At 39.5% G+C, this 24742-nt stretch overlaps 1 protein-coding gene and 1 non-coding gene across 4 annotated transcripts; both read left to right on the top strand.

Moving 5' to 3' along the window:
• Positions 1 to 66: 66 nt before the first annotated feature.
• CSTF2 (cleavage stimulation factor subunit 2) lies at positions 67 to 22890 on the top strand. 3 transcript variants are annotated; one of them, XM_081792650.1, is made up of 16 exons: positions 67 to 186; positions 1038 to 1116; positions 1630 to 1799; positions 2520 to 2656; positions 3131 to 3250; positions 3360 to 3497; positions 5468 to 5591; positions 9944 to 10006; positions 12329 to 12388; positions 12570 to 12656; positions 13038 to 13179; positions 14206 to 14381; positions 14946 to 15238; positions 18640 to 18750; positions 19984 to 20109; positions 22670 to 22890. In XM_081792650.1, exons 1-15 carry the CDS (start codon positions 129 to 131, stop codon positions 20104 to 20106), a joined length of 1881 nt encoding a protein of 626 aa, XP_081648776.1. In that variant the 5' UTR covers positions 67 to 128; the 3' UTR covers positions 20107 to 20109; positions 22670 to 22890. The 3 variants fall into 3 exon arrangements, with proteins under 3 accessions (XP_081648776.1, XP_081648777.1, XP_081648778.1); XM_081792651.1 differs by lacking the exon at positions 12570 to 12656; XM_081792652.1 differs by lacking the exons at positions 12329 to 12388; positions 12570 to 12656.
• On the top strand, positions 17301 to 17385 carry TRNAR-UCG (transfer RNA arginine (anticodon UCG)). Its single transcript has one exon. It is a non-coding gene; the product is annotated as a tRNA-Arg (tRNA).
• Positions 22891 to 24742: the final 1852 nt, after the last annotated feature.

Below are 24742 nucleotides of genomic sequence, written 5' to 3'. Positions count from 1 at the left end.
GAGGGGCCATGCGTACGCCCAGGCCAGTTGCTTCCGGCTTACGGGCCTTACAGACGCGTGTTTAGCGCAGATCTCACGCGCCGTACGGAAGTGTGCTCTGGCGCACCGGAAGCGGCCGGAAGAGAGCGATGGCGGGTTTGACTGTGAGAGACCCTGCGGTGGATCGTTCTCTGCGTTCGGTGTTCGGTGAGAGGAATTCGTGGAGCCAAGCATCAGGGAGGGGCAGAAAGAGACAGGGGCTACGAGGAATTCCCCGTGCACCTCATGAATTGCCACAGGAGCTGGTTATGGGTTGGGCTTGCAGCTCTACCTGCCTATCCTGTGGGGCGGCCAACCTGGTGGACTCGCGGGCAAAGTGATGCCCCTTTCCCCTGAGGTCTCACAGCCTTTCTAAGATGTAGCTGAGAAAGTTAAACTAGCGTTCAGCTTCTATGCGTTTGTCCTTTCACGAGCTTCAATCATTGCCTGCAATTGAGGGCGCATGGCAACTGTCCCGTACTACTTCTCACCCCCTTTCTCAGAATTCAGATTATATGCTGAGTGTATAGATCCTTGTGTTCACTTGCCGCCGTCCATAAGGACTTTCCTCTGCTTTTTACCGTAACATTATCTAGTTAGATACCGATAGCGGCCACCTGGCTTCTTAGGGTGAATTGTGAATGAATTTTTAAAATACCAAATACATTGGTATTTTTAGCTCTTATTGATAAGATTCGCAGATTTTCAGGTAAATACCAATGCCAGAGTTTTTCACCAAAGTTAAGGAAAATCATAACACTTGTCAGATAAGTCTACGAACTGCTACTAAGGAGTGCCTATACCTTTTATATGTACCTTTAGTGGTTTATTTGTTTTGTAATTAAAGTCAGCAGACAAAATTGAAATCTTATCTGAAGTACCATGGAACTGGGATTGTAGGAACACAATTTTGAAGTAGTTATATTTTCAATGATATAACTAGATACTGGTTTACTTTCTCACCAGAGAAATGGATTACAAACTCAAAAGTTTTCATATGTTGTCTATTTTCTTCGTAGTGGGGAATATTCCATATGAGGCTACTGAAGAGCAGTTAAAGGACATCTTTTCTGAGGTTGGACCCGTTGTTAGTTTCAGGTGAGATCCCCTTTGACTACTTAGGGTCTTTAAAATCACAAATTTGGCCATTAGCAATAATGGCAAGGTTTTTACTGGTGACTTTTCACATTCTTCTGTTTTTTTGTAACAGCTTTATTCAGGTATGATTCATATACCATACAATCCACATTTATTTTTACTAAAAGATACTTTTTTTTCATTTAAAAAATATTTCAGTGAGGGGCATCTGGGTGGCTCAGTCATTTAAGTGTGACTTCGGCTCAGGTCATGATTTCACGGTTTCAGTTCAAGCCCCACATCAGGCTGTCTGCTGTCAGCACAGAGTCCGCCTTGGATCCTCTGTCTCCCTCTCTCTCTGCCCCTGTCCCGCACACTCTCTCAAAAATAAGCATTAAAAAAAATATTTCAGTGGGGCGGTCAGAGTGATAAAGTTACTTGTCTTACAGTGGACCAAATTAGAACATGGCAACGTTAGCAGGAAACCTATATGTGTGTAACATTTGTGTCTGATACTTGGTTCTGCTCTTCCAGGTTGGTATATGATAGGGAGACAGGAAAGCCAAAGGGTTATGGCTTCTGTGAATACCAAGACCAGGAGACGGCACTTAGTGCCATGCGAAACCTGAATGGGCGTGAATTCAGTGGAAGAGCACTTCGTGTGGACAATGCTGCCAGTGAAAAGAACAAAGAAGAGCTGAAGAGTGAGTATAAACCTTATTTGTATGCAACATGAGTTAGTAAAGATGTATTGAAGATTTTCCATTTATGACATGTTTTAGCATCTAGTGAAATGGTTAGCCATGTAGCTTTTTTACTTGACCCACTTAAGGCGCCTGCATTAAGTAAGTGTATTTCTTTGAGAAACAAAGTACAGTTGACTTTAGAACTCCCTCTAGTTGCCAAGGAGTTGATTTCTACTTAAAGATGAATTCGGGCTCACTAAGCCATTAGTTGCACTAAAAACTGGGTCATTAGTTTGCCACTGCTGTAACTGTTTGTCAGATCTGTAATTAGTGGGATTACTAAGGCATTCTCTCGGCTTTTTTCATGAAGTAACAGATGAGGAATTACATTTTGAAATTGGTATCTTTATTATTTTGCTTCTGAAAATTAGCATCTTTATCTATTGTTTTGCTTCTGAAATGAGTTGTCAAAAGAAATTGATATGCCCCATCCCTAATTTAGGTTAACATTGTCCACCTACGTGATCTTAGTCCCAGCTTTCCTCTAAGAGCAGAAAATACACTCTGTCACTTTCCTCTACAGAAATATGAGACTTGCAAATCACTTATTTCTCGGTTCCAGAGAATTTACAGTTATCAACGGGTCCTGGAAGGGAAGTAGCCCTGGAAAGTAGATACTTGAAATGATTTAGCTCTTAATTTTGCCTCCTTAACTTTTTGTACTTTCTTCCTGATCAGGCCTTGGCACTGGTGCCCCTGTCATTGAGTCACCTTATGGAGAGACCATCAGTCCTGAGGATGCCCCTGAGTCCATTAGCAAAGCAGTTGCCAGTCTTCCACCAGAGCAGATGTTTGAGCTGATGAAACAAATGAAGGTGGGAGGAGGCATTAGGTTAAGAACAAATCAAATCACAGCAAATTTTCAAGGAGTTAATTGATAAAGTTAATGGAAATGACTTCCTGAGCTCAAATATAAGGTGTGCCTGTTAATCACCATTTCTTGCACCTTTGATATGCCATATATCCATAGCATATTTTACATTTTGTGCAAGGAGCTTTCCATTTTTGTACACGAACACAACTATACAGTCTGGCTTTTTGTGGCCCATAGATATCAGATGCAGATACTCAAATGTGACTTTTTTCCTAAATGGTGGTATTATGGTATTTGAAATGCCTCTTTCTTCTCTTGCCTGTCATGACCAAAATTTTGTGTGCTATGCAAAAACCAATGATAGCTTAAAAAGCTTCTTGAATATTACATTTCTCAGATGAGAATGGCTCTAAATTACTATTAATTTCTAAGTAATAAGTATTGAACCTAATGATGAATCTGTTTATCTTCTCAGCTCTGTGTCCAGAATAGTCCTCAGGAAGCACGGAACATGTTGCTTCAGAACCCTCAACTGGCTTATGCTTTGCTACAAGCACAGGTAGTGATGAGAATTGTGGATCCAGAGATTGCCCTGGTGAGTGCTGCTTGTTTTTTATGGAAATGCCACAATAAACTTTGAGTGGGGTCGGAACTACTTGATTGCTTTGTTAAACAGCTCATAGATTTGTCTTTTCGTTTTTTAGAAAATTCTGCATCGTCAGACAAATATCCCAACACTGATTGCAGGCAACCCTCAGCCAGTCCACAGTGCCGGCCCTGGCTCAGGATCCTCTGTGTCAATGAGCCAGCAGAATCCTCAGGCCCCTCAGGCCCAGTCTTTGGTAGGGCTTTACCTCTTAATATTACTTTTACCTGTTTTAGAATGCCATTTTCATTTTAGGAAGATATATTGAAAGAAGAATAGTCAGGAGTTGAAGATGATAATTTCAATTTCCAGACATGATAGCAATTTTCAGTTTGCAGGGTATGTGGCCTCTGAATGAATATAGATTCAGTGCCAAGTTTGTAAAACAAAAAGGTCCTTTCTGTGTGCCCTTTTATAGAAGCTAATCTTTTGTTTACGTGCATGCATGGTACTGTGGTTAACAGTTTGTTATTCTACATAGGTCTCATTTAGTACTTATAGCAATTGTATCAGGTTGGCACTCTTATTATCTCCTTACCAATGAAAGTGTAATGCTTGCTTTCCAACCATGACACAAAACTTTGAAGCCATAAGAAATAAATACATTGGAAAGCTGAAAATTTTCTGTATAAAGAAAAAGAAATAGGGACGCCTGGGTGGCTCAGTAGACTAAGCATCTGAATTCTGCTCAAGTCATGATCTCATGGTTTGTGAATTTGAGCCCCGTGTCAGGCTCTGTACTGACAGCTCAGGACCTGGAGCCTGCTTCGAATTCTGGGTCTCCCTCTCTCTGCCCCTCCCCTGCTCACTCTCTCTCTCTCTCTCTCTCTCTCTCTCAAGAATAAATAAACATTAAAAAATTTTGAAAATAAATAAACACCAAAGACAAATGACAAATTGGGGAAAGTATTTGCCACACTCATGATGGACAATAGGCTGATTACTTAATCATGTTCGAGAATGTTTATTGTCACAATATAATAGTGAAAAATTGAAACATCCTAAATGTACATCAGGGGGAGAATGGGAAAAATGTATATTTATCCACTGTGTCCCCATGAATGACTTTCAAAAACATAATTCCATATAAGCAGGTAAGATGAACTAGGATACAATGCTATCAACACAGATAACCCAAACATTCTAAAAGTGAAAATAAGTGGATGTAGAAGCCTTCTCAAAATATGGGATATATGTGTTTGCATATATCCCAAAAATATGCTGAAATGTGTTTAGTATGTATGTTTAGTTTGTAATGATTTATATATGATTTCAAAACATCTGTAAAAATTCTTAAGTGGTTGTCTTAAGAAGGGGATATAGGGAGGCACCTGGGTGGCTCAGTCAGTTAAGCCTCCGACTCTTGATTTTGGCTCAGGTAATGATCTCATATGAGGTCATGGGATTGAGTCATGCAGTGGGCTCCATGCTCAGTGTGGATTGGGATTATCTCTCTCCATGCTCACTGTGCTTGAGATTCTCTCTCTCTCTCTCTCTCTCTCTCTCTCTCTCTCTCTCCCCCCCCCCCCCCGCTCACACTCTCTCAAGATAAATAAATAAGCTTAAAAAAAAGGATACAATATGCAGTTGGGAAAGACCATACAGCAGATTTCAAACATATATATTATTTATTTCCTAAACTGTACGTTTATTTTATTTTGTATATAATTTATATATCTGGACTTTTTCGTAACAAAAATGTTCAACCTCAAAATAAGACAAATGTGAACAGAAATTGCAATAATCTATCATTTTTTACCTATCACATTGGGGGAGATAAACAACTTGAAGTCAACCATGGGTGCTACATGTGGCCTCACAACACATATCAGACTTGTCAGTCTCTACTTTTATATTTTTAATAAAGTTTATTTATTTTTTTGGAGAGAGAGTGTATGCATGTGAGTGGGGGAGGGGGAGAGAGAGAGACTATCCCAAGCAGGCTCTGCACTGTCAGCATGGAGCCTGAGATGGAGCTTGAGCTCACGAATCATGAGATCATGACCTAAGTTGAAATCAAGAGTTAGAAGCTTAACTGACTGAGCCACCCAGACACCCCAGTCTCTGCTTTTAGAGTGTGGTCCATCTTAATTGTGTTCTGTATAACCAGGCTCATCATGTGTGTGTCCAGAGGCATGTACATACTCTGTTTTTTCTTTTGATCAGGGTGGAATGCATGTCAACGGTGCACCTCCTCTGATGCAAGCTTCTATGCAGGCTGGAGTTCCAGCACCAGGGCAAATACCAGCAACTGTAACAGGACCTGGCCCTGGTTCCTTAGCTCCTGGAGGTATGTTTCATTTAGAGTCTTCACCATTTTGGTATTTTGCTAAAGTTTTGTTGTAGCAATTGGTATGTTGTAGCCACATTATTACATGGTAAAGAGATCTTGATACAAAATTAATATGCAGCTAGGAAATATATCCTAGGTGTAGGAAATAGTTGATATCTTATATATAGATCTTCTATGTCTGATTAAGAGAACAAGGAAAAGGACTACAAAATGGGAAAATCCAGTAAAACTTCCAAACTTCCAAATGGAATGAATGGGAACTAGACCAAGCCAACAAATAGAAGGTACGGGAACAACATTGTAAAGTAAGTAATAATAAACATAGAGTAAGGAGGAAGGAATAAAATCTTGTATAGAGGTTAATTCTACTAAATGTGAAGGGACTCAATTTTCCCACTGAAAGCCAGAGATTTGGGTTAAATGGCACATAAAAAGACACAAAATAATTGTACTTATTATTATATTTAACAAGTATAAAATTGCACTTTATTAAATGTAATCAGACAAAACTACAAAAAGAAAAAACATTTTGAAGCTGTATCTTTTCATTGAAAGTGTGTATATAGAAATTAAGAGTGTTGCTATTATGCTTGTAGTTTTTTCTCATTCAACACTCATAACTAAAAAAGTTATGAGTGAAATAGTGATTCCCTATATGAAACTCCTGTATGAACACATGACGTGTATCAATATTAAAGTTTTTTATGCAACGAAATTGCTTCTTGTTAATTTATCTAATCTGGGTTAGATTGACTACAGCATTACTACTAGAGGATAATTGAATCTAAATTGTTCTGTATTGTAGAGAACCTGGTCTACAGAGCTAAGTTGACAAGGAATAGAGGAAGGGATTTTAAAAGAAATTTCAGCAAACTCATGATTTCCATTTATCTATGCAGTTAAAATATCTTTCAGTGAAAAAAATGAATTCTGTATTTTATACATTTTTGAGTTATGGGTACCTAACTTAAAAATATTACAAATTGTGATGTGGTCCTACTACACATGACAAGTATGCAACCCATGATATATGCAGCTCATAATGTAAGTTGAAAAACACCCAAAGTGGACTATACCCTGTGCAGGGAGACAAGTGCACTTGGATGTCACAACAGTGTCAAGTTGCTGTAAAAGTTTCTGTGACCTCCATTTCTGCATTTGACATTATCATGAATTGTTAATATAGTGTGTGGATCAGCATTGTCTGTGGACCACACTTTGAGTACCTTTGTACTAATGGACCAAAAATAAGTGAAGACATTGAGGAATAAAGTAGCAGAACCAATAAGCGCAATTTATTATTGAGATTTGACTAAAGAATATACTTTTCCCCCCAAATGACCATGGAACAGTAAAAAAAAAAAAAAAAGTGACTATGTAGTTGGCCATAAAATTAAAAGTTTAAAAAGTAGAGATTTTACAGGCCACATTCTCTTATTATAAGCCAATAAAATTAGGGGCGCCTGGGTGGCTTAGTTAGTTAAGTGTCCGACTTCAGCTCGGGTCATGATCTCACAGTTCACGAGTTCGGGCCCCACGTCGGGCTCTGTGCTGACAGCTCAGAGCCTGGAGCCTGCTTCAGATTCTGTGTCTCCCTCTCTCTCTCCTCCTTCTCCACTGGCACTCTGTCTCTTTCTCTTGCTTGCTCACTTGCTCAAAAATTAATAAACATTAATTTTTTTAAAAAATAAGCCAATAAAATTAGAAATAACTAAAAGGTGACTGAAAAATAACCTTTACTTGGGAAATTAAGGAACATACATTAGGTATCCTTGAATTAAAGAGAACATAAAAAGGAAATTTATAAATTATCCAAAAGACAACAAAAATAGTGTACTTTATACAAAAAAGTGTGGGAAATAGTGAAGGCAGTACTTAAAATGAGTATCTTTAAATGTCTGTGTTATTAAAGAGTAAAAGAGCTCTAAGTGCTGGTTTTAAAAAATTAGGAAAATAATATTTTCGATGGTATGTTTTGTGAGTTTGTAGCACTTATATTCCTGAAGTTTTTAAAACATCACTAGGACTTTTAAAATACCCTCTACAAAGCTCTTTGACAATTGTTGAGAAGAGGGAACAACCTAGTAGAAAAGTAGGCAAAGAAAATGAGTAGGCACTTCAAAGAAGAGCAAATCCAAATGGCAACAAAAACAAATCCATTTATAGTCATAGGATTGGAAATTAAATAACAAGATTTCAAAGATAGACGACACTATTGGTGGGGAAAGTGGTATCATAAATTAATTGGTAGCGGAAATGTGAAGTTTTTCAGCCTTTTAAGAAACTAGTCTCACATTTAAAATTCATGTACACTTTGACCCACCAATTCCACTTCTGGGAAGCTAGCCCATACAAATAAAAGTGTCATCATGTGATAGTGTATAATATGAAAAATTAGGCCCAGAAGTCCTTCTGCCACTGCTTTTCTTAGATCCTAAATCTTTGTATTGTTTTACTGAGTGGTCTGAATAAATCCTAGAATGTTGTGATTAGAAAAGACCTTTGAAATCATTTAGACCTGTTCTCAAACTTTAATGTACATTAGAATTACCTAATTAGCTTATTAAAACTTAGATGCTGCTTCCCACACTGAGACATTCTAATTCAGCAAGTCTGAGTTAGGACCCTGGAATTTGCAGTTCTAATAATTCCTTGGTGATACTGACACTTCTGGTCTGGGGACCACATTCTGAGAACCACTGGTTTAGACCAACTCATTCACTTTGCAGGTGAGGAGGCCTGGGCATATGCTAATTGTATTAAATCACTTGTTCAAGGGGCGCCTGGGTGGCTCAGTCGGTTAAGCGGCCGACTTCAGCTCAGGTCACGATCTCACGGTCCATGAGTTCGAGCCCCGCATCGGGCTCTGGGCTGATGGCTCAGAGCCTGGAGCCTGCTTCCGAATCTGTGTCTCCCTCTCTCTCTGCCCCTCCCCCATTCATGCTCTGTCTCTCTCTGTCTCAAAAATAAATAAAAAAAAGCGTAAAAAAAAAAAATTTAAATCACTTGTTCAAAATCACAGTTACTTTGTTCCAGTAGAGATAGGGCTATCCCAGGTTCAGGTTCTTAATTAATGGCTCTTTGGTTCCTGGCATGTTAAATGGAGTAAGAGAATATTATGTATTTTTGATATTTTAGTTAAGTATTAATGAACTGCAAACAGTAAAGCTTGTCTTCTCCCCGCTCACAGAATATATTGTTGCTTTAAGGAAAAAAGAATTACTGCTATATGGAAAGGGCAAGATAAGGACTTGTGATGCATAATTATTCTTTGTGTAGCAATCCTCATATCCCAACTGGTTAGGGTAGAACTAAGTGGTTCTCAATCCTGTTAGACCCTGTGGCCTCTTTTCATAACAGATACTTTGCAGTGACTTTTTACTATCCTGAAATGAAATGCACACTTATAACCTACTTAACATGATTTCCAAGAAAATAATGTCCTAACTACAATATAAAGGAGAAGCAAAAAGAAATTAACCTATAATAAAAAATATTTTTAATACACAAGTGTTCAGGCATGACTACACAAGAAACCAAAAGATAGCAGTCAGATGCTTGCACCTATACCATGAAGTAAAAGCTACAAATGTAGACAAATACAGGTATGTTGTTTTGGCAACACAAATACCAAAGAGACTATTGATGTTAGTGATGTGATTTTTCTCAAGTGGTGAAAACTCTAGGTAAAATTCTTAACAAAACAAAAAATGCAGTACCCATAATTAACTCAGTAATTGTATTTCTGGAAAATTCAGTACATCTGTGTACATACATAAGTAGGGAAAAGAACTTTTTGTTTACAAATACAACAGACTTAGGTTCTAATTCAGATGACCATAAGCAGGTTTTCATTTATGTTAATGTTCACCAAGGCATTTGAGAGTTTTGCAAGACAAGATGATTCTGGATTCTGGAGGACTATCTCAGACATTGCAGGGCATCTAGTATCCCTGTTGGCTTTTCATTAAATGCCAGCCATGCCCTCTAAATCTTTTCACAACTAAAACCCACACATTTACAAAATACCCTGGGAACAGTATTGCCTCCTATGAGAGGAGTTATGTGGATAAGTGCCGTTTTTCTCCTATGTAACAACTTCTGCCAAGGTTTTGGTAACCAGTGAGATTAAGTATTGTCATTTAACTCGGTCTTCTGTCACTGAAGCCTAGAGTTTACTAATAAACTCTATCTTCTGTATACCTGTATTGTTTCAGGATAGTTATGATGTTCCTGAGTAGTTTTCTGCCTCTGAGGCCAAAAGAGAACATTTGTTAACTCAGCCACCGTCCTAATTTTTTCTCCACTGTCATAATTTGTGTTTTTCTTTGCTTCCCTTTATCTTCTAGGAGGAATGCAAGCCCAGGTTGGAATGCCAGGAAGTGGACCAGTATCCATTGAGCGGGGACAAGGTAAATAAATATTAATATCTGATTAATGTGGATTGGACTTGGAAATATTCTACATCTGCACTATCTTACTATGGCAGCCACTAATGATATGTGGCTATTTGAATGTTAAGTTAATTAAAATTAAATTGAAATTAGGTAAAACTTAAAATCCAGTTCCTCATTCACACTAGCCACATTCCAAGTACTCAGTGGCCACATGTTGCTAGTGGATACTATACTGGATAGTGCAGATATAGAATATTTCCATCATTGCAGAATATACAGCACCAGTCTAGATTTTCCATCTAGTGACTCAGAGCCCAGCTGTATAAGAATTGATGATAAATCAAATGGATCCTTTGTTTCTATTTATCACTTTTTCCTAATAGTCTAATGATTCTACTGACATATTCTCTGTCACTCTGTGGCTATCTGTTGACTGAGTAAGGAATTTTAGTAATAAGTATGTAACACGTGACTGGGCATGAAGAAGCCTAAATTTAAACTGCAGAGAAAACTGGGAGGAGGTCAGAGGTCTAAAGCTTACTTGATAAGAAGAGCATGTTGTACTGTGGCAGTAACACTAGACACCACAGCAGAGCCACTCCAAAATCTCCACGTTATTTCCCTCTGTTACTGGAGTTTGAAGAAAAAGAAAATGTAGTTTGGTTGAAAACATTAGGAGGAGACAGTGAGAAAACAGAAGGAATGAATGATAAAACTGAGTGCATACTGTGGGCAAGGCACCTTAATTTTCATAGACAACTGTGTGAGTTAGGTGGCAGCACCTCAGTTTTCAGGTAAACAGGTGGAGGCTCAGAGTTTTAAAGTTACCTATTTGGTAGGTAGTAAGTAAGTAAATACTGCTATCTGAGTAATGTGGACAGGACTCGGGCCACTCATCTCTTCCAGCCAGTAAGTGGCAGAGCAAGACTCTGAAGTCTCTGAAAAAAATCTGTACTCTATCTCAAGAGTGCCTTCAGTGCTTTTTGTTCTTACTCATTTTGTCATTTGATGAGAAAGAACTGCTTTGGACGGCACAGAGAAGTTTAAGTTACTTCCTAGCATATGGCCTATAAGAAAAACTCATTTTTTAAAAGCAAAATATTAACATAGAGGCCTAAGTACTTTACTTCTTGTCTATAGTTTGTCCACTAGGGTTGGTTGTTGAAGTGACAGAACTAATAATCTTGTCAGATAGTTGACAGTGGGACCAAGCTCTTGACCAAATGTCTTACCTAAAGCAGCCTGTGCTTTCGTGCTTTGTGCCCCTCCCTCTCGGCCACTATCAGCAGATCGTATGTGTATCCCAGAATATTTTTGCATTAGGGAGAAATTGGGGTTGCAGTCATATTCTTCTTCCCAAGCCATCAATCAATCAGTCACGCTTTAGGTGTTTAATGCATACTTCCACAAGACATCTTTCCTGCTATAGTTGTCTTCACCTTTCTGGTCAAAAGTTAGCAAAGGGAAATGACTTGGATTTTGAAGGTAGATAGGTGTGTCTTCTTGAAGAGATAAAGTGAGATGAGTTTTCTTTTATAGTTTGTCTTCAGTACTTAGCAGAGGAAGCAAGAATCTTTCCGTTTGTACCCAGTTTTTCTTTTCCTGGAATCCATGCTTCTTATACGCATTTGTAATGGTAAAAGGAGACAGCGACATGTTTAAAAAGATACTTCTTGCCTTCCGCCACCTTTGTGTAGTATTAGCACCCTTGTCATCTCATTAGTCTTTGTTTGCTGTTGTCATGTTTCATTATTACTAGAGACTTGAAGTGGCAGAGTGTTTCTTGAGGGGCGATATTGTCTTTCTTTGTCTAAAGCTCACTCACTGCATTTCCCATGGAAATTTTTGTGCTTAAAAATATGGCAAAAATAGTACTGTCCAACTTGTGTTATGGGCCTCTTCAGACTAAATCTTGCCTTCTAGGTTCAGTACAGTTTCTTTCATGTTTTGCTTATGAATGTATGTTTATGTTCTTTGCCTAACTAGAAGTTCAGAACCATCCTTTTTTTTATTTTGTTTCCTTTTTTTTTTTTGTAGTGATGTAAGGAGATTTAGGTGGACTTGTAGCAGAGGCGAAAATCGAAAGTGGCTGAGTAAAATCATTGGCTGACAGGTTTCAACTTAGGAGGCAATCTTATCACAGCGGAACAATTTCAGATCCCAAAGAAGCTAATATAGTTCAGGAACATTTTGTAGCCTGGGGCAGGCTCCTTGGCTTTGTAACTTACGTGTATAAATCTCCAGTGTCTGTATGTGTATGTTTCTCTGTGTGTGTGCACATGCACAAACTGTTTCAAGTGTCTGCTCTTTCTCCTTTTGAACTTACTGCTCACCTAGGAACCCTACAGCACTCGCCCGTGGGACCCGCCGGGCCTGCATCAATTGAGCGAGTTCAAGGTACCCATTGTATCTGCGGGTTTCCTTTTGTTTGTGGTGTTCAGGGTGGGACGTTGAGAGGACAAGGGCTGCTTGGCAGTCATCCTCACGTTCGGAACCCAAAAGGGTAGTGTTTTGGGTTTTTGTTTTTAAATTTTTTTCCTGTTGGGGCCACAAGCCTAAGATTGACCTCTTCACACAGGGCAGAGAACATGGATGATATGGGCATCTGTCCGAGGCTGTACTCCCTCCCTACTGGTGTCAGGAGGCTTGGATGGAATAGCAGTCTGTAAGGAGACAGCAGGTTCTTGCAGAGCCATGGCAGTGTTCACATAATGCCAAGACCCTACCTCTCTTTTGTGACTCTGGTCCTTGAACTAAGATTGATTATAAGGAGAACCAGGAGCATAAATTTCTTCAGGTTGCAGTGCTAGTCCTTGGCAGGTTGCTTCCCACTTTGCTCTTTATATAATTCCATCCATACCTCTGACATGGCACAGATTCTGCCTACACCCTGCTTCTGTTCTTGAGCTGCAAGAGGAGTCTGCTGTGGTGAGGTTTCACCCACTCTCAGGTGTCTGAATTATGTTGTCAGTGGTTATATAGAGTCATTTCTTGTTTTCCTTATGTGTCCTTCACAACAGTAACTCCCTGTTTGCTTTCCTGTCAGTGCCAATGCAGGACCCCAGAGCAGCTATGCAGCGTGGTCCCTTGCCTGCCAACGTCCCAACTCCTCGAGGTCTACTAGGAGATGCTCCAAATGATCCACGTGGAGGCACTTTACTTTCTGTAACTGGAGAGGTAGAGCCTAGGTAAGCACTAACAGAAGGAAAAGATTGGATGGGGCATCTGGGTGGCTCAGTCGGTTAAGTGTCTGACTTCGGCTCAGGTAATGATTTCGTGGCTCATGAGTTCGAGCCCCTCATCTGGCTCTGTGCTGACAGCTCAGAGCCTGGAGCCTGCTTTGGATTCTGTGTCTCCCTCTCTCTAGGCCCCTCCCACACTTGAGCTCTCTCTCTCTCAAAAATAAATAAACATTAAAAACATTTTTAAAAAGAAGGAAAAGACGAGGAATCAGAATTTTCCCTTGGTTTGAGAACATAGTCTTTCTGTACCAGTGGTACCTATTTGTCTACCTCAGAAGATAGATAAGTATTCATAGCCACTGTGCAAGACTAAGCACTTCTCCTTGGACAGAACCATATAGTTGAGTATGTCATTTTGAATGAACCATGGCTACTGCATCTTTACAAATTAGAAATTCTGGCATATGTATCTGAACAGGAAAAACTTCTTTTGCATAATGGTAGTAACGGTATTAATAATAGCAGTAATGATAATAAGAACGATGATTGATGCTAATGGGGATTATGCCTCTGATTCTGCTGTGAGTACTTTACTTAGATCATCTCATTAAGTCTACACAACCACCCTGTGAGATTGATACTAATATACCAGTCATATTTTACAGAGGAAGAAACGAAGCTATAGAGAGGTTAAGTAAATGTGCCCAAGATCACACAACTAATGTGTGATAAAGCCTGGATTTGAACCCATACAGTAACCCATGTTTTTAAGCACTGTACTACATACTCATTCTGTACAGTGGATATCTTACCTCCTCAATTATGAGCACCCTGACCAAATGTGAAATTCTAGAATGCGTGGATTTACATCTCACTAGCGCTTTTTTTGACCTGTTTGGTGTTAATTCTCTTAGAATTCGTAGACTGATGTTTGCATCAGTTCTTTGATTTTTTACTTACTGATCTTCTGGTTAATAGTTTTGGTTGTTGTTTTGTTCTGTTTTAAAATATAACATTTTCCTCCATCTCTAGAGGTTATCTGGGACCACCTCATCAGGGTCCACCCATGCACCATGTCCCTGGTCATGACAGCCGTGGCCCACCCCCACATGAAATGAGGGGAGGGCCATTAGCTGAGCCCAGACCTCTAATGGCGGAGCCAAGAGGACCCATGCTAGATCAGAGGGGTCCACCGTTGGATGGCAGAGGTAAGGGGGAGACCACATCACAAGGCTGACTGGTAGTTGCGGGCTGATAATAAACCCAGCTATCTTAGGCCCTAAGCTGGTATAAAGAAGGTAGGGCAGTGGGGTTGAAAAACATTTTTAAGGTTAATCTGCAAATCTGCAAAATTGGGAAGGAGAACGTAGTATCATGTGCACTTGAACAACACGTTTGAACTGCACAGGTCCACTTATACATGATTTTTTTTTTTTTTTTGGTAAATATAGTACAGTGCTAGTTTCCTTAAGATTTAATTAATAACATTTTCTTTTCTCTAGCTTACTTTATTGCAAGAATGCAGAACATAATACACATAATATACAAAATATGTGTCAATCAACAGTTTATGTTTTTGGTAAGGCTTCCAGTCAACAGTAGGCTATTAGTAGTTAAGTTTTAGGGGAGTGCTTCAGTCCTCACACTGTTCAAGGGTCAGATATAGTTGTGGGGGAGATGTGACTAGAGGAATAGATTTCTTCTTTGATTGTTGGGTTTTTTTGCAGTAAGGATAAGTAGCTACACAGTTTTTCTTACAACTTTCTTTATAGGCGGAAGAGATCCCCGAGGCATAGATGCACGAGGAATGGAGGCACGAGCCATGGAAGCTAGAGGATTAGATGCCAGAGGATTGGAGGCCCGTGCTATGGAAGCCCGAGCGATGGAGGCCCGTGCGATGGAGGCCCGTGCGATGGAGGCCCGTGCAATGGAAGTCAGAGGGATAGAAGCCAGAAGTATGGATACAAGGGGCCCAGTCCCTGGTCCTAGAGGTCCTATACCTAGTGGAATCCAAGGTCCCAGTCCAATTAACATGGGGGCAGTTGGCCCCCAGGGATCCAGACAGGTATGTGCAACACTCACTTCTTACTTCTATGTGAAATCTTAATCTATTCAGGAATTGATAATTAAGCCTGTTACTGCTTTCTGATTTAGGCTGTTTCTCAGTTTGTTAAAACGGGAAGATTAGAATCTCCCTTCTTTTAGTTTCTGTGTCCCTTAAGGTGGTTATTTGCTAGGCACCAGGATTGTGGCAACCTTGTCCCACAATTTAAGGAGCTCTTCCATTCAGACCAGAGTCCCTGCAAATTTAGGAGACAGAGTGTGTCTCACTAGAATCTAGGCATGGATAATTTGAAAAATCTCCTCCAAATGATTCTAATGTACAACCATAAGAACTGCATTAGAGCATATGAACAGCTATAGGTAATCAATTCAGGTAATCTTAGTTTTGCAGAAACCTATTTTAATTTACTTTCATCAAACAGCCTAAGTGAACAGTGGAGTATCAGAGGCAATTTACTAATGCTTACCTTAAAACCTGTGGAACTGAATTCTTATCTCTTCTTGTTTGGCTCTTTCCAGCTCTGTGTATGTGGTGATCTATGATTGTCTATGTGTTGTCATCTCCTCCCTTCTCAACACAGTTGGTTGTGGGGAGATGGTGGTATACATGTAGCTTCCCTGAGTTTTTAGGTGCTAGCACCTTCATCTCCCTCTAGCCCCTCTGTCTTCCTTTCTCCATTTGTCTTCCTCCTTCCTCTATGTACTTCTGGCTCTCTTCCCTCTTCCATATGTTTATGTGTCTTGCTCTCGTGTGTGTGTGTGTGTGTGTGTGTGTGTGTGTGTGAGAGAGAGAGAGAGAGAGAGAGAGAGAGAGAGAAAGAGAAAGAGGTAGGGGGAGAGAGTCAGCTGGAATTGAACATGTCAGCCATCCATTTCTCTTGTTTTATAGATTTGGAAATTGAGATCCAAGAATTCAGGTTACTTGTCCAAATTCACACAACTAAAAAGTAACAGAGTAAGGAATAGAACCCACTATTTTTTTCCACTGTACCACTCTGTCCTGTTATCTGCATGTTATGTATGTGTGTAGACATACATGTCTGTATGTCTGCCTCCCCCTCTTTAATAGGAAATACGAATATGTCGTTTTCTGGTATGTGTGAAATAAAACCGTTCTCTATTTTTTTCTTTCAAGTTATGCTTTTTAAAAAATGTGTGTGTGTGGGCCTTGTTGTTTATTCTGCCCTCTATGGTCAGTAGCCTCATAACAAAAATGGTTTTTATGCATTTATTCAGTCATTCAACAAATATTTATTGAGCACCTCCTGTGTAGCAGAGACAGCTTTAGGTACTGGGGATATAGCAGTGTGAACAAAACAAAGTTCCTGCCCCCTTGGAGCTTGCATCCTAGCTGGGAAAACTGACAACAATTACATGATGTGCTTATATATTCTGTCAATATTTTCATTGAAAATAATGGTTGGAAGACTGTTTCTGGAGAAAGTCTTGCTCTTTCATCTCTGCTAGCGCTTGAACTCATTACTCTGTAGTGTTAGGTTTATATAATTTTAATTAGTAGATTGTATAAAGCCTATTAGATCTGAGGGGAAAACAAACAAATTTTATCTTCAAACCTTTTTTTAAATTGTTTAAAGTAGTATGTTCATTCATAAATAAAAGATATACAGTGAGAACCTTGCTTTGTCCACTGTATCCATCTCCCTTGTGACCCCCACCTCCTACAGATAATTGCTTTTGTTCAATTTTTGTTATATCTTTCTAACAAAGAAGACTGTTAGAAAATATGCATTGTTAAAAAAAAATGTATATATTTTTCCTTTCTTTCACTGTCCTTGTGCCTAGGGCAAAAGCATAAACTAGGACTATCTTAGGCAAACCTGGTTGTGTAGTCACCTATATTGTGACTTATCTGCCTCGAACAGGCACTCCTGGAAACTTGAACTGGCCATTATTGAATGGTTAGGTCATGTTATAATACTTCAAATTAGTATTGACTAAAATGTAAAAAATGTTATCCTCACAGATATTTCAGATCTGTAGCACAACATTAAAGTTCAGACCGGTCTCTGGATTCAGTATTGATAACAGAAAGTGATAGGGGCGCCTGGGTGGCTCAGTTGGTTGAGCGTCTGACTTCGGCTCAGGTCATGATCTCACGGTTCGTGGGTTCGAGCCCCATGTCGGGCTCTGTGCTGATGGCTTGGAGCCTCGAGCCTCAAGCCTGCTTCAGATTCTCTGCCCCTCTCTGTCTGCCCCTCCCCTGCTCACACTCTGTCAATCTCTCTCGAAAAATAAATAAGCATTAAAAAAAATGTTTTTCAAGAAGAACAGAAAGTGATAATGAAGTGTATTATGCTTCCTTCCCTTCTTAAACAAGATAGGAAAAACAATTTTCACCATTTTTTGATTACTCAAGGTCATCATTACATGTACCCATTACTTTATATGCTGTAACAGAAAACACAGTTACCTCCTGTTTGGTTTCTGGTCTCCTCCACTGTCAGTTTGTCACCTGGCTCTTCACATTGCTGTCCTGGTATCTGCTCCTAACGGTTTATCACATTTCTTTTTGAGTTTTGATGCTTCTAATTTTCTGGAGAAGCAGGTAACAAGTTAACAATTTGTGTTTAATAAGAGTACCTCAACTCTGGGTGAATGCCTGAGTGTGAACATAATAGCAGAGGGAACTTAAACAGTGATTCTAGGTGCTCTGAGGCCTTTTCCTTGGGGTATGGTAGTCTTCCCAAAGATTGAAGTCACCGAAGATCTTAAATAAGTGATATAACTGCATTTTGTTCTTTTAACTTGCGTCAGTGATATTTCTTGGTCTGTAATTTAGCAGAAAGTATCTGCTGCATATTCTCTCTGGGAAGTTATAAAAAGCAAATGTTGGGCTAATAACAGTCTTTTCCCCAGAGGCCTTCCCATCTCCTTTCTGCCTCTGCCATTATGATCGTCTCTGCCTTACTTGTGGGATAGGGCCCTTTGGAACAAACTGCCTATGTCTGATTGAACTAGAGGTAGGCGGTATCCCTGTGAATGTAGCTTCCCCAGTGAACCAGCGTACATTATTTCTAGAATCTGCTGGCTTTCATTTCTGTTTCCACTGAGCACTAGTTTCTAGGATGCTCTCAGTTTTCTCTGTGCTTACGCAGCTGGATTTTGCTTGATTTGATGGTATCTGATTGTTCAGTGTTATATTTGTTGATGATGCTGAGCTGTTGTAAGCAAATGTGTCTAAGTTGCTAGTTGATCTCTGGCTAAACCCTGCCTTCTGCCATTGCTAACAGTAGGAAATGATCTTCAGAATCATTAATTTGCTTTTTTTGTTTTTTTACTCATATCCATAATCAGATCATGTTTTTCACATTATTATTGGATCCTGAATACCTATATGAGAAGTTCTGAAACATCTCTCCTCATCTCTCTTTATGCATATAGGTCCCAGTTATGCAGGGAGCAGGCATGCAAGGAGCAAACATTCAGGGTGGAGGTCAGCCTGGGGGCTTTAGTCCTGGCCAGAACCAGGTCACCCCACAGGACCATGAGAAGGTAAGCAACACTGCCTCCAGCGGCACACTTCTCTTGGATTCTGCTTTTCTTTTTTCTTTTTCAATTTTTATTTATTTTTGGGAGAGAGAGAGGGGGAGAGCAAGAGAGAACAAGCAGGGGAGGGACAGAGAGAGAGGGAGACACAGAATCCAAAGCAGGCTCCAGGCTCTGAGCTGTCAGCACAGAGCCTGACAAGCTGTCAGCACAGAGCCTGACACGGGGCTCGAACCCACAAACTGTGAGATCATTACCTGAGCCGAAGTTGGACGCTCAACTGACTAAGCCACCCAGGTGCCCCAGGATTCTGCTTTTCAATTACTATGTGAATGTCCTGGGTCTCTGGAGTTCCTTTGGAAGCAATGGTTTACTCCTATAACTTTTTTTATGATCTTGCTATCTGAAAATTTATCAGCCTGGTCTTAAATATCTTTTCTTTTTTAATGTTTTGTTTTATTCCTGAGAGAGAGCATGAGCAGGGAGGGACAAAGAGAGCGGAAGACGCAGAATCCGAAGCATGCTTTAGGCTGAGCTGTCAGCACAGAGCCCCACACAGGGCTCAAACCCACAAACTGCAGGATCATGACCTGAGCCAAAGTCAGACGCCCATCTGACTGAGCCACCCAGGTGCCCCTATGGGCCTGATCTTAAAATTCTTTAGTGGATGTATATAAATGGTGGCTTATCTTACATTTCAGACTCAAATGGCAGCTTATCTTACATATCAGACTCATCTGCCATAACTGTTTTTGTTTTTTTTTTTTTTTTTGTAGGCCAGCTTGACCTGAAAATCCAAGTCTCTTTTTTCCCCACCTCTTTGTATTTTATCCCTAAAAACAATAGCAAATCCCCCATGAGTATGTCTTTCTGTTTCTATATTTGACCATTGTGGGGAGCTCATGTCTGATGGAAAGACTAAAACTTGTAAAAAAGAGAGACTTTCAAAATGGGATAAAAAACTAAAGACTTCCCAAGGCTCACAGATAACGTGTTAGTCTGCAAGAACTTTGGGTTCATGCAGGTGTCTGATTCGAGTCTTCTGATCTTAGGTATTATTGTACTTGAGCTTTTCATTGTGCCTTTTCTCACCAGCTGGGTTTTTAACTTGGTTTGGGTGTTTTTTGTGTACAGTATTCTAGGCGTGAAATATCCTTCCTTTTTAGACAGAAGCTGGTGTTGTTTTTATGGCTGCCATCATGAAAACTCACTCCCTTTTTTTTTTTTTCCTCTTCACAGGCTGCTTTGATCATGCAGGTTCTTCAACTGACTGCCGACCAGATCGCCATGCTGCCTCCTGAGCAGAGGCAGAGTATCCTGATCTTAAAGGAACAAATACAGAAATCCACTGGAGCACCTTGAAAGGTAAGCCAACTTAACCTAAGTTGGACAAGCTCCTTGTGCATTTGGGGTATTAGATGCTTTCAACCTTAACCAACAACACTCTCCTGATCTCAAGACTGTCCGAGGACTGCAGTCCTCTTGGCTACACTCTTTACCCTTCATTAGATTAGATCAGTTCCTATGAAGATAGCAGAAGGCAGCACGGTATTTGTTCAGTTGTTGAGTTGGTTGTAAGCTTTTTTTTAACCTTTCTTTCCTAATGGCAGAAGTAACATGTGATCACTTTTACAAAGTTAATCAAACACAGAAATGTAGAAAGGTCAGGGTAGGAAGCTCTGCTTCCTCAATCTCATTCCCCGAGCAACCTCTAAATATAGTTTGGTGGGTATCCTTCCAGAATCAGTTGTGTTATTTTATTCCACATATTCTCCATCAAAATGGAGAAAATGCAAAGCATTTCAATAAGATGTATAAATATTTTAGTTTCCAGTATTTATTTAATATTGACTGTGTTGAGGTTAAACTGATAGAGCACCATCACCATCAGTCCCTTTACATTTTAGAGGCTGCGGTACACCTCTGCCCTTTATTTTTCTTGCTTATCAGTCATGTAAAAGGGATCATAATCACGTGACCTAACCTGATTCTATGTATTTGAGTTACTTTTAAAACCCTTTTTCCCCAACACCTTGTATTTTATAAATAATTGTTTTCTAAAAACAGTTTAAAATTCACATTGTCCCAATATTGGCTGGAATATCACATCGTGAATTTCTACTTTCTACCCCATCTGTATTATAATTCCCATCCACATATTATAATATAACAGTGAGGGGCGCCTGGGTGGGTCAGTCGGTTGAGCATCTGACTTGGGCTCAGGTCATGATTTCACAGTTTGTGGGTTCGAGCCCCGCGTCAGGCTGTGTGCTGACAGGTTGCTCAGAGCCTACAGCCTGCTTCAGATTCTGTGTCTCCTTCTCTCTCTCTCTGCCCCTCCCCCGCTCATGCTCTGTCTCTCAAAAATAAATAAATGTTAAAAAATATTATAATATAATAGCGAACTCATTTACACCATTTAGCAGTCTTTACTAAATATGTTGTGTTTTAATCCATATTTGTAATGTCATTAAAACATCCAAACCAGAAACATGCGTCATATCTGTATTTAGGCTTTAAATTTTTTTTTAATATTTAGTTTTGAGAGATAGAGTGTGAGCAGGGGAAAGGCGGAGAGAGAGAGGGAGACACAGAATCTGAAGCAGTCTCCAGGCCCTGAGCTGTCAGCACAGAGCCTGACGTGGGGCTCGAACTCACAAACCATGAGATCATGACCTGAGCCGAAGTCGGACGCTTTAACCAACTGAGCCACCCAGGCGCCCCTGTATTTAGACTTTAAATGACTAAAGTGTAATGAGAAGCTGTCCTAGATGGATGGCTAGCTAGACTTTAACTTTTTAGTCCAGATACCTGAGGCATTTTTTTTTTAATTTTTTTTTTTTAACGTTTTTTTATTTATTTTTGAAACAGAGAGAGACAGAGCATGAACGGGGGAGGGGCAGAGAGAGAGGGAGACACAGAATCGGAAGCAGGCTCCAGACTCTGAGCTGTCAGCACAGAGCCCGATGCGGGGCTCGAACCCACGGACCGTGAGATCATGACCTGAGCTGAAGTCGGACGCTCAACCGACCGAGCCACCCAGGCGCCGCCTGAGGCATTTTTTTAGTAAAAGAATAGGCTATTATATTTAGAGTAATAGATTAAAAACTATTCCTCTCTTTTACTTTTTCTAATTTATTTATGTCAGAGAAGGCATGCCCCACAACATGGAGAAATTACTCTTTTTGGATAATAGAGGTAGAAATATTTCTGAAAGTTCTTTCATTATGTATTCTTGCTCATAAGCTATTCCCAAGCCATGCACACAAACCACAGGGCAAGGGTTTTTGTTTGTTTCTATTTTGAAATAATTAATATAAATTCACAGAAGGTTGGAAGAATAGTACAAAGAGCCTCGTGTACCCATCCTTAAACTTCCCCCAAGGATAACATCTTGAGAAGCTGTTGTGCAGTGCCTTTTTGGTTTGTAATACAAAACTAAGAAATTGACATTGGTACATTTCTGTTGAGTACAGACCTTACTCAGTTTTCACTATTTTTTAGACATATTATTTGTGTGTGATCAGTGGTTCTCATCCAGAGGCAGTTTTGCTCCATATAGGAAATTTGGAAATGTCTGGAGACATTCTTGGTTGTCAGAACTTTAGGGGATAGTGTACTACTGGCATTCAGTAGGTAGAGACCAGAGATGCTTCTGAACATCCTATAACCACAGGATCTCCCCCCACCCCATAACAAAGACTTACCTGTCTCCAAATGTCAATATTGCTGAGGTTGAGAAACCCTGCTGTCGGGTGATTACTTTGGGGATCCTGGAGGTAGACACCTTAGGAATCTGTCCCTGGTGATTTGCCTTTTTGCATAGCCTCCCTCCCTTCCTTACTTTAAAATTTTTTTTCCTGATGTTTGGGGAAGAGAACTTTTTCTCCATTTCTAATGGCTTTCTCCCAACTTTTTCTTACAGGTTTTCAAAAATACCTGGCAACAAATCTGGAAATTAATTCCATAACTTTGTTGAAATGTTGCAAATAGATGACTTCTGCATCCTAACCCTTGAATGACTCAAATTGGTGCCAGGTGGAGGATTCCCATCACCTTCTCTCAGAACAAAATCAGTTCATTCTATTGTCTTAGTTTGTATATTTTATGTGACTTGAAATAAACTTTGAACACAATTTTAGTATACTGCAGATTGATACACACGACCTTTTTGCTTTTAAAAAGCTGTACACCAAGGGTGAAACCTTAGATGTGTTTTCAACCCTTACCGCAGTATTGTACTTTAATGTTATATTGCCATAGCTCTGTTTTTCCTTTAAGTTAACCACTTATTCTTCTTGATGATATTCGAGAATTTCTCAGAAGCAGTGTTTTCTAGAACTTAGTTTTTGCTTTGTTTGCTTCCAGCAGAAATAATGCAATTTGCCCTTTGAGAACTTGCTAGAACTTCTGAGTTTACTGGGAGAAAATAGCCCATGCTTAGAGCTATAAAATGGCCAGAAGGACAACAAAGAAAGAGCCTAGCAGAGCAGTGTATTTAGTGTAGAAAAATCCAATTATCAGAATGTACTTTTGCTTAATAGCAGGTTTATTCACATGCATAGTTCAGAATTAAGACAAAATGTTGTATTGGCACTGGTTCAAGTGTGTCAGCAACACAAGAGACTGTTGACATTTACCTGTCCTAAAACTCTTCAGTCTCAGTAGTCAACCTTGAAAGTTAAAAAAGCCACTAATTTTTCACATGTTCAAGATGAAATAAAAACTAAATAGAAATCACATGAACAAAATACATTCATTCTACCTTCTAGATAATCACTAACCTACAGTCTTCCTCTATAACCAAACTTATTCTGGGAAATTAAAACATAGAAAACCCTGAAACTTTTACATTCTTCTCATTTATTTTAAGAGGACCAAATGTAGAGCATAAGTATTCAGATTGCCCATTAGGCCTGCCCCTGCCTGCTTCCTTGCAGATAGACGTGACCATAATTAGTGCCACTAGTTCTAACCTATGGCTCTTCCAGCCTAGCATTCTCTCTCTCATAGTGGCATTAAGGAGGAACATGATTTCTCTCCATCAGGCCAACCTCAAGAGGTTAAGAGATGCCTTAATAATTAGTAAAGTTCCACTGGAACTACTCTTTGAGCCTATTTATATTCTCAGAATCCTACCCCCTGGGTTAGGATTATGGTTAAGTGAATTAAAAGCCTGCCATAGGCTTAGAGAATGTAATAGCATATTGCTTACACGTCAAGCAAAAGAATGCAATGATAATCAACTTTATGAGAGACACTGAAATTAAGGGATTTTCTACTCTGATGTGTAAACATTTACTACAACAAAAGTTTGCTGAATAAAATATTTCATATTACAACTTAGGAAGAAAAAACTTGCTCAAAACAGCTAAGGAGATTTTTAGGTATCCTGCTCATCCCCAATTTGGGCTTGGATGTTGATTATACATAGGATTATTATCATTACCTTTTCTGCCTACTTCCATGAATATTCTAGGCCTTATTGTGTTGATTTTAGCAGCAATCATATCTTGAAGAGTCAATATATTTAGACATTGAAATCAAGAGTGAAGCCTTTCTCATTAGGGACTCATAAGTTTCAAGGAACACTAAGATTCCAAATCAAAGTCAATGGAGATCAAATTATCATATGGTCAGCAGTTGTCTAAGAGGAACCACATCACCAAGGTTCCATTGTGCATTTTCCTAAATCATTACTAAGTTTAATTTAGATAGCTGAAATCCAGGAAGTCAATAGTAGGGGTATCCCACTCAATTCAATGGGTATGGAAATACCCATTACTAGTTTTTCCTGATGTCCAATTAATAAATGAAACACAATTAGCTATCATGAGCCCATGATAGCCTTTATTTTGTTCAGACTACTGAAAACGGATTTTATCCTTTAAGTCATAAAATTTTCTGGGTACTTAGAAATGACCATTTATTCATTTTTGGACACTTAATGGTAGAGAAATAGGTGCTATAATGCTGATTTAGTAGGAACATTCTTACA

Source organism: Panthera onca, chromosome X (assembly GCF_046562875.1).
Source record: "Panthera onca isolate mPanOnc1 chromosome X, mPanOnc1 haplotype 2, whole genome shotgun sequence".
Lineage (NCBI taxonomy): Eukaryota > Metazoa > Chordata > Mammalia > Carnivora > Felidae > Panthera > Panthera onca.
This window is presented reverse-complemented; position numbering and strand designations above follow the sequence as displayed.